Below are 11,219 nucleotides of genomic sequence, written 5' to 3'. Positions count from 1 at the left end.
GTTTTCATATAGAGAAAAAAATGATAGCATTCCTTTAAACATTTTTGAAAAATATTCCTCTATAGAATTTCATTCCCTGTGTAGCTGGTTGATGCCTCATATAGCTTCTTTCCTCTGAGGGAATGGACTAGGAGACCATAAATTCTCCTTCCAATGGGAATCAGTTGCCTATTGAGAAATAGATAGGACTTGGGGTAGGGCGGAAATCAGAAAAGTAATACTTTTCTTTTCCCAATAATAAATATTAAGAAGATATAGAGAGTTAGTTTAAAATTGAGTATTTAAAGTCTTCTTCAATTAGACCATGAGATTTTAAGAACAAGGGACTTTTTTTTGTATGTAATTCATCATGTATCCGCAGGTCCTAACTGTGCCTGGCACTTAATTTAGACACCTAGACTTTTCTTGAATTGAATGGACACAAGCCATATTGGCAGGTGGAAAGCTAAATGCAAAGCCTCTAATCTAAAAATCTTCAATACTTATCTACAAAAACTATATTTTAAAAAATTATATCTCTCACTAGAGTGGAATCAAGAGTCTTCCATTCTCCTATTTGTTCTTACTATGATGCCATCTCTTCTTATCCAGTCATTTCACCATGTAACTTTAGTTTTCACATTGCTTCCAAAAGATGAAAGCATCATACAGATTTGACATTCTAAAGTAATAATGATAAATAATAATTCTTACCTTTTTTGAGTTTCTACTCTGTGCCCGTTACAGTGCCAAGTGCTTTATACTTATTGTCTCATTTAAACCTCACAACAATCCTGAGAAATAAGTATTTTTTATAACACCATTTGCAAAGAAGGAAATAGGATTGCCCAAGGTCAAGAACTAGAAAACAGCAAAATTGATACTTTAATCTAAATATCTATGACTCCAAGTTCCATGCTTTTTTCACTAAAATTATATAATAAATATAGTTATTAAGTAAATATCATTTATCAGAGTCTAAGCTGATCAGGAAAAAATATTAGGGAACATAGTTTCCCAGTAGCTTGAGCATAAAAGGATAGCATATTAAAATTATGTTCTCATTCTCATAATTTTAACCTGGAGAAAACTATTTAGTCAAATGAGGCAGTTCTGAGGGGTGTTTGAATAAGGAACACTGGAAAATGTAATGAAGTTTAACACTTTCAGCCATGGTTTTTAAAGAGATAGATGTATTCAGACTGTTGTACATGTCTATACCTCTTAATACAGTGATTATACTTAGAAACTCTAATACTAACAATACTAAATACTTTGTATGTTCAGTCACTCAAGCTTATATTTCAAAACTATTTCAATATTAAATATTGTAAATGAACCCTTTGTCTATACTGGATTATAGTTCAATGAACGTCTACATTCATTTGTTTTCCTGCTCTCCTATTTACCAGCTCATTTTTATTCTCACACTCAGTGTACCCAGGGTTGAAAATTATGGAAGGCATCTGCCTCTCCATTAGCATTTCCAGAACTCTCTAGCAAAACTCTCCAGTAAAAATTCTATTCCCTTGAGGCCTAAGCCATTCAACTCTACCACCTCCTGCCCTTTCAAGTCATTTCTTCCCTCAAAGATGACTTTGGCGTCTGGTTCACAGTCTTCCTTTCTGTGCAGTCTTTGCCAAAATACTGCTGGTTCAGCATTCATGTGGAAAAACAATCCAACACTCTGCTCTCTCTCAATTCTTTCTCATCTCTAATGATTTTCTGTACCATTCTGCCTCAAGTACCCATTCCCTTTGTCATACTCTGGTCCTTGTCAACACCCATAACTCCTCTACATCTAAAATCAGCCATTCAATTTACTTCCTCCTCTCTGGCTACAATATGGTATCTGCACAAGGATATTTAGACCAATGGAGAGAATTCAGTTTAAAAACAGACCCACATATTTGAGACTCACATGCTTGATTTTTGGCAAAAGTACTGCGTAGCAGGGAGAAAAGACTTGTCTTTTCATTAAATAGTGCTGAATCATTTAAATGATCATATGGCATTAGTAAAATGACCCTTGACTCACTCACACCATGCATAAAAATCAATTCCAGCTAAACTATAGATATAAATATGGAATATGAAAAACAAATTCTTCTGGAAGATAACATAGACTTTAGAATGGGCAGAGATGTCTTACCCAGACATAATAATACTAACCATTAAAGAGAGGTTTGATAAATTGTACATTAAAATTTGAAACTTTTTCATCCAAAAATACCATTAAGGTATCGAAAAGGCAAACCACGGAGTGAGAGAAGATATTTATAATGTATGATACTGACAAAGAGCTCATATCTCAAATGCATAAAGAATTCCTACAATTAATAAGAAAAAGACAACCCAATTATATCAGTCAGTGTTCAAGCAGAACCAATAAGATATATTAAGATTTCTTGCAAGGGATTGGCTTATGTGAAAATGGGGACTGTCTAGACAAGTCTGAAATTTTTAGGGCAGGCCATGTGGGAAGGGGCAGGCCAGAACTCACAGGGACAGACTAAAATTGCTATGCACAGGCAAAATTTTTTATTCTTTTCAGGAAGCCTCAGTTCAGCTTTTAAGGCCTTTGAACTGCTTGAATCAGGTACACAGATTATCTAGGGCAACCTCCCTTAAAGCAAACTGATTATGGATTTTAATGACATCTACAAAATACCTTCACAGCAATAGCCACATTAGTGTTTGGTTGAATAACTGGGGACTGTAGAGTAGGTGACACATCAAAAAGACCATCGCTCCGGTGTGTTTTTTAAAACCAAAATATTTGAATAAGCTTTTCATTAAAGAAGATAGCCAAATGGTCAATAAACATGAAAAGATCTCAGCCAACTGGAATTAAAACAATTAAGATATAGCTTTATTTTGAGTTTTGGTAGTAAAACTATCATATCTAGAATTTTTATAGCAGACTAGAAATTTGGCCAGATATGCCAGTGCAAACTATATTATTTTTGCAAAAATACCAAGTTTTTCAACTATTATATTAATTAGTAGATAGCATTTAAATGCATGTGTATGAATGGAACAAAACATCAACAGTTTTAAGCATATACTATATCTGTTCCTGAGATCAGTAAGGTACAATCCATAAAATTGAACATCTACACAAAGAACAGTAAAGCACAAAAACAAATAATTATGTTACAAATCAAGGAAGTACAAAAGTGTTGGTAGATCTTGCCTCTAGAAGATTTAAGAACAGGTTGAAGGAAGGGAAAAATTCTTGATGCAGCAGTCATATGGCCAAGTTAATTCTCATTTAAAGTATTTTTAAAGCTCTTCAAAAATGCAAAAGTAGGGACTTCACAAGATTTAGGGGAAGATAATTCAAGAATAGAAAACAGTCTAGAAATTTTATTGCTGTCCACATGATCTCACTAGAAACTATGACATTGGTTAAGAGCTAGAATTTTAGATTTCAGAGACTTAACTGCTTGAAGCTAAATCTCAGCTTTTGCCCTTGACTGGCTCTGTGACTTTAGGCAAGTTATTTATCTTTTCCTCTGTTTTCATTTGTCTGTAAAAATAGTGATAATAGTGTCTACAGCTTTAGAATAGCCTGGGCAATTATAAATGCTCAACAAATATTGGCTAGAACTATGAAGTTGAAAGCTTTGTGTCTTTATTGTTATATAGATTAGACTAATATATAGTTCTATATAGTTATAGTTAGCTTATTAAATTTTGGGGGGGTGACAATGGTTAATATGATCATATAGGTTTCAAGTGTGGGTTTCTATGTTACAAGATCTGTATATTGCACTGTGTGCCCACCACCCAACATCAGATCTTCTCCTGTCACCATATATTAAATGTATAGTTACAGTATATGCATATAACTATGTACATGTGTATAGCTACATATAGAAAATATATATATTAGCTATAGTGACATAAATTAGATTCAATATTCAAACTCATGTTCTCCAGTATATAATTTCAGGGCTAAAAATATGTTCATTTTTCTCTCTTACCTCAACTTTTATCACAAAAGCACACATACACACACTCCCATATATTTCCCAAGACATTTGTGTGCTTACACTCATACTCATATTCTGTGCCCCAGACAAATTGAATTTTCTACCTCTCAGCCTCCAAAAACTTCTTAACATCTTCATCATTGTTAGTTTGTGCCTTTGTATAGAATGTTCTTTTTGACTCAAAAAGTTCTTTTACTTGGGAACCTACTCCCCCTTTAAGACCAAGGTCAGGCATAACCTCTGTGAAACCTTTCTTGATTCTTACAAGGACTCTCTATCCTCTGTACTTTCACTTAATTTTGTTTATAGCACTGCATACAATTTATGTGTATTCCTTTTACTGTAATAAGCCATTTAAATTCTTCTAAACTAATACAGAAAAATTTTTATTGTACCACTATTAATAAAAATTTTGAGCACATATATATATATATGCCATATACATGTATTACTGTACTAATATGCCTGAAGCAATTTATTCAGAAATAGAAATTTTTACACAATGAGATAAATATGAAGTAAAGACTTTTAAAATAATTTTGAAATTTTGTATTTTATAAATAATACACTTTAAAATAATTATAAAATTTTATCATATACAAAACTTTTTCTATTATATGTTATTAATAATACTCTGAAAACTTGGTTTCAAATGTCTTACCAATTATGATGACTTCATTTCATATACCATCATTAGTTAATACCTCCAGGCACAATATGCATTTAGGATGAAGTTTATTATTATGATTTTTTGGGTAATTTTTTATTTGTGATCCTAACTTTGTGATAAACATAATTATACTGTCATTGTCATTATGTGGCAAAGAGTTTGTAATGATAATAAGTGATGTGTCAGCTGTGCCTTTCTTATCTACCTGTGCTTGCATTATTTGTACTATCTTTGACCTATGATTTTGCAAGAATATATTTTAATTCTACAAAAAGCATAGAAAAATAATATAAATACTCATATACCACCACTCACCTTAAATAATAAAACATTACACATGTAATGGAAGCCCTACAAAAGTCTTTTCAGCCTCTTTCTCATTTTGTGGGGACTCATTCAGATACTAAGAGATATCCATAATTCACTTAACTAGAGCACACGTAATATTTAGTACATTGAAGAAAGCAAAAGTGCACTAATTAATAACACTGCCAACCCCACACACTTAGAATCTCTACTGTTGCTCTAAAATAACTTTGTTTCTGTGTGCGATAAATGACCATTTACCTTGCAAACTGACAAGGGTGCCAGTGTTAACCATACACAAACTTCCCATTGGCGGTTGGAAACCCGCATGTGCGTGATCCCAAGGCCAACTTAAATTATACAGGATTTTCCACTGCATGAGTGGTCAGTGCAACTGACAGCCCCCACCTGCATTGTTCAGTGGTCAACTGTATTATGATAGTATAAAGTTTAATTACTAATTTTTAGATCATAAATATAGAGTAGAATTCTATTATATTCCTGCACAGCAGTGATTTATTTTGGTGTTGCGCCAGACTTGGGAGGTCACTGCTCTAAACGATAAACACCTCAAAAACAGATTTTTTTTTAAAAAAATTTACTCAATTTTTTAGAGAGAGAGGAAGGGAGAGAGAAACATCAGTTTGTTTTCCACTTGTTTTTGCATTCATTGGTTGACTCTTGCATGTGTCCTGACTAGTGTAAACCCATAACCTTGGCATATCGGGATGAAGCTCTAACCAACTGAGCAGAGGTTGGTTAGAACCCAGCAGAGGTTTTGTTTAATTCATCATTGTATCTGTGCCATGCATAGTACATATTAGAAAATAGTATGGAAAACAATAAAAGTTTGCTGACTGAATGAAGCAGAGTTTTCTATGATGTTTGAAGGTAATTTGAAAGTTTGTGGTAGATATATACTACTTACTCAACTTGTATAAATTTGATATTGTGCTGGCATTTGTTTAAGATTCTACTGTTACGAGAAGAAAACGAATTGTTGAAAATAAACAAAGAAATCTTTTAGAGCAGAAAAAGCAAAAGCCTGGATCTGTAGGACAGAAGTGCAGTGAGCAAATGAATGTAAGTACATTATTAGTAAAAATCTCTATTGAATGGTGGAAAATTGCTTGGGAAACAGAAAGTTCTTAAAGGACTGTGCCCTTGCTGTAAACTGTGCCCCACCACAAAAATACAAGTACATCCAAAGCCATTGTGAAGTAGCCTTGGAATCTCTCTGCTAGGAGCTTGCTATAGTATAATTATTTGCTATATAGTCAACTCTGGAAAAAGCTGAGGTTATTCATAACAAAGTTATTTAAATATATATTAAGAAAGAAAAGAGAAGTAAATTAGATCCATGGGTAGAGGAAGCGTGTTTGTTTGCTAATCATAAAGACTAATATAGTTCCCTGTGTTCAAATATCCTATTTGGATCTGAGCTTCTTGGAAGACATGGTAAAAAGGAAAATATGATGTTATACAGGTCTGAGCAGATATTGATATGATTTTGTTTGAGGTATATTATTTAAAAGACATTTCCCATTAAGGATCTTCTAGAGTGGACCTTGAAGCTCATAATGGACATATCCCTACTAACAGTCAATAACAAATGAATAGGGAGTTTCATATGGCTGTGTGAAATAGAGATCTTCAATAAAAGTCAAAAGCATAATACTATTAATTTTAAAATTAGTGGAGGTAATTCTGTGAGAGTTAAGTAAATGTGACCTAAATATGACATTCTCTAGGGGTCTAACTTGATCCAAGAACTGAATTTAAAATATTGAAAATTCTAGGTGGGTGAGTGAATAGCATTTCACTTGGAGTTTCTACTGTAAATATCACATCTAATTTTTTAAATAAAACTGGAATAGTGCCTTATGAAGAATTTATATTTCAAGTTATAGGTTGAGGATCCTATTATTTGTTATGCTGTAGAAACTATTGATTTTTATGTGAATAAGATAATATGGAGAACAAACAACTATGATATATCTTATCAGCAAAACAAAAGTCACTTATATAAATTAAGTTGTCCTATTATCAATATATTCTTACTGCTTAATACCAAACATAGCACTTATTATAAACATAACTTCCTGAATATAAATAAGTCCTTCTTTTTAACTTCCATTTTATTCACATCAAACATCTCAAAATCTATAAACTGGACAAAATTTTTTATTTATTTTTATTAATATATTTTAAATTTAAAAGTAGTTGTTATAACAGAAATGCATTTGTTACATATAGTTGTTATAACAAAAATAACACGAACTAAATTTTAAATGGCTGCTATTAGTGCCCTCTCTAAATTCATCTTTATTTTTCTGGGTTTTATTCTGTTCTGCCTTCCTCCTTTGCATTTTATATTAGTCTTTTGAGTTCCATTTTTGACCCTCTGTCCAGAAGACTTGCTTCCTGTTTCACATCCACATTTTCCACCACACACCCACTTTGCTCAGGTTCCAAAGTTAGCTTTAGAATACACATCAGTGTTCCTGAATCAAAATCAAGTTTGAAGTTTAATTTTTTCAATTTTATTGTATTGCTTTGATTTGGGGTTTGGGGTTTTGTGGGGGTTTTGTTTTTTGTTTTTACTCAAACTGGGAGTTTTAGTTACTAAAGCACTGACCCCTGTCACCTTGTATTAGGAAATGTATTTTATCATCCCGGATTTTTCCCAGGCCACCATTTCTGTGAGAATCTAAGAGATCAGCTAAAGATAGAAAAAGCACAATTACCACTTTGTGCCAGGGTCTCAGTCCAGGGTGTCTCAAGTCTATAATGGAGATAAGGCAAGGCTACAAGAGCTACTGAAAGAGCTGTTGCAGAAACCTGCATCGGCTACTCTTCAGAACAGACTGAACAAAGGCGGGGTATGGTCACAGCCAGGCAGTTTTATCAGTGAAAAGGTCATTTCTTAGAGTGGAACAGGAGGGGAGCAAATAAGCAAAGTAAAACATATCCAGGGAGGGAGAGTTGGTATAGATCAGAGAGTGCTGAATGGGTGTACTAACTGCTGGTGCTCTGAGATTTCCCATTTCCCAGTTCTGGGCAGCATTGGGGCAGCTATTTCTAATTTAAGTTTTATCATCTAAGACCTATCCTTGGCATTAGCCATAATCTGAGGCTTTAGATTAGCAGTAATGATTTACCATTACTGTGATAAATCAACTAGATTATAAACCTTTAGGTAATTTTTTACCTTTCCTTAAATTAGCACTTTTGATTGTCACCCAACTTACTTCTGTCTTCCAAATATCCAAGACAACACTGCAACCTGAAAAGTTTTCAAAATTGAAATAAAACATTTTTTATTAATATTCAGGTACCATAGAAAGGCCTTATTTCAGTAATTCTTGATTTCTACTTTAAAAAAAAAGAAAATATACAAGTTACATGAACAGTGACAGCTGAAAATATATACATCAAATACTTTTTTAAAAGTCATGAAATTTAAATACAGAATTATGTTGATTTAATATTCTATTTTTATAGAATTTTGGACAAAGTGTCCAGCTAAGTTCAAGTGAGCCAAAACAAACTACAAGAGGTACTTCTAATATTGAAGAAGGTATGTTCTAGTTTAAACACTTTCCTCTGACCTTTGTTCCCAGTGATTTTTTTTCTTATATGTATTTTCCCAAATACTTACATAATATGTGAGTGTTAAACCACTATTTGGGACTTAATTCTCCTCACGCTGCACATTTAAGTTGTTACCAGTTTTTCTTTTTCTAAGTAATAATGTACCAAACATCTTTCTACATCAAGCCTTCTCTTGACTTTTCAATTATTTCCATAAGATAGAGTCACAGAATTAAAATTATAGTAATTGGTACCTAATACATATTTATTGAATGAAAGTCTGTGTGTTACATAAATTCTGGATGAAAGTATATAAGCACTGTTATGGCTTTTCATACATATTCCTAAAGTATTTTCTTGAGTGTATTATTCAGAATTCTCTGGGTTGTGCTAACTTAAGGTAAATCACTTCTATTATTTACTTTTATCACAGGAAAAGAAATGGTGTTTCGTTAGTTTTGATTTGTACATCGTTTTATTAATATACTTAATTGGTTTTGTACGTATATTTATTATTGGTGAATTGTTTTTTCATGTTCTTTTTCCCTGTAGATATTGGAGTTTTGGTACTTTCTTAGCAATTTCTGTAAATTATTTAAATATAAAGGATTCTAATCCTTATATTAGTTGCAAATATTTTTATTATTTTATTATTTGTATTTCATTGCACATATGTTTTATTTTTACAAATAAAGGTCTTATTTTATATTTTTTCATTCAATAAATGATTATTGAGAGCTCACTTCCTACCTGCAGGTAAATATTGGATATACAATAATGAACAAAACTTACGAAAGTTTTGTCCTTCAAAATTTTAAAGTCTATTAGGGATGACTGGCCTTAAATAAATATGTCTTTAGTCATTTTAGTGATTTCTCCATTACTTGTAAGTTAAAAAAAAACACACCTTAATATAGAAATTTAGACATGTTCTTTTTTCCTCTAGATTGCTTTAATAGCTTGAGTTATTAAATTTAATTCTTTAATTTCTTTGGAACTTGTTTAAATGGATGGTATGAAGTAAAACTCCAAATTGATTCTTTTTAAACAACAAACTAATTTATTGTGTCATCTTTCCTTTCTCTCATCTTTGAACATAATGTTTAATTCCTATATCTAATTTGATCTGTTTCTAGGCTGTCCTGTTCAGCTTATCATCTAATTTTTCTAATCTTTCCTTAAGTTTCTTTGCTCTTACTCTTTTATTTATAACTCATCTTAATCGCTATTTTAAAGATAATCTACTTTATCTTCTCTTTGTACCCAATGAATGACACACACAAAAAAAACACAAAATAATTTAAACAGAATATCTTTTTTCTTTACTTCAGACAACACTCTGTAGGAATTGTTATTACCTCAATGCCACCATTTGATTATCTTTTTTTAAAAAAATTAGGGATGGGGAAATGCTAGATATAGAGGATTCTGATAAAAAAAAAAAAAAAAGCAAAGTAACAGAAGATTCACTGTGTTTCTGTTAGTGAAATGAATACATACAGACATGTCAGTTAAGTGTGTGTAAGTGCTGATCCTAAAGACAAATAGGGATTAAAGAATAGTTAATGTACCAATGGATTAAAAAACATTGAGACATTTATACAATTGAATACTATGCAGCTGTTAAAAAGAAGGATCTCTTACCCTTTGAGGCAGCAGGGAAGGACCTGGAGAGTATTATGCTAAGAGAAATAAGCCAGGCAGAGAAAGACAAGTATCACATGACCTCACTTGTATGTGGAATCTAATGAACAAGATAAGCTGACGAACAAAAAAGATCCAGAGACATTGAAGCATGCAACAGACTGACGTATTTCAGAGGGAAAGCGGGGGGGGGGGGGGAGATTAACCAGTGAATGCATATGCGTACATGCATAGCCCATGGACAGACAGTAGTTCGGGAAAGGCTTGGGGAGGGGGTGGGAGCAGGGTGGATGAGGTCAATTGGGATGGCAAAGGGGGACATCTGTAATACTTTCAAAAATAAAAATAAATTTTTTAAAAATAATAATTAATGTAAAGTTTCTTTAGTTTCAGACAGTACTTCTGAGTTTTTGATGGCTGAAAACCTAGTGAAATCTTCAGTGCCTGAGGATGAAATTCTAACTGTCATGAGTAACAAGCAGCTACAGAAACCAAATCTGGCTTTAAATAAGACCCAGCAATTGGACATTTGTGTACTGTCAGCTGAAGAACAGAAGATTCTGCAGTCCCTTAACTGTCTCAATGAAAGGTTATACTGTAAGTGTGGAAGAACACCTTTTGTAAGAAGGGTTATATTTTGTACTTAGACTATTTTAATTTAAAATTTAATTTAACTTAAAAATTGAAAGTCAAAATACAAAATGTATCCAGATTATCACCTCTTAAATCAAGCACATAACAATTAAAATATCTATTTGAATATGTCATACTATTATACCATATTCATATTCTGCTTATAAATAAGATATTTAAAACATAAGGATATGGAAAAGCTTAAAGTAAAAAGGAAGGAAAATCTGAACAAGCAAATTCTAACCAAAGGAAACTGGTTTAGATGTATTATTATCAGACAAAATTGACTATGAAGCAGAAAGCATTACTGTACATACAGAAAAAGTAACTCTGTGTTGTCAAAATTTTAATTTTGGAGAAATATTTGTGATATTTTCACTTCGTATATATTGAAG

General features: G+C 32.3%; 1 protein-coding gene across 2 annotated transcripts in view; it reads left to right on the top strand.

Annotated features, from left to right (window-relative positions):
• CEP126 (centrosomal protein 126) overlaps positions 1–11,219 on the top strand; it is a 64,091-nt gene that overhangs the window by 42,990 nt on the left and 9,882 nt on the right. For both annotated transcript variants that reach the window (XM_016206759.2, XM_087821592.1), the window contains 3 exons: positions 5,924–6,036; positions 8,458–8,533; positions 10,579–10,788. In XM_016206759.2, the coding sequence (XP_016062245.2) occupies positions 5,924–6,036; positions 8,458–8,533; positions 10,579–10,788 (399 nt within the window). The remainder of the gene's footprint in view (positions 1–5,923; positions 6,037–8,457; positions 8,534–10,578; positions 10,789–11,219) is intronic.

Source organism: Miniopterus natalensis, chromosome 11, assembly GCF_054644295.1.
Source record: "Miniopterus natalensis isolate mMinNat1 chromosome 11, mMinNat1.hap1, whole genome shotgun sequence".
Taxonomy (NCBI): domain Eukaryota; kingdom Metazoa; phylum Chordata; class Mammalia; order Chiroptera; family Miniopteridae; genus Miniopterus; species Miniopterus natalensis.
Note: the sequence above shows the minus strand (reverse complement) of the source record. Positions and strands in the feature narration are given on the sequence as shown.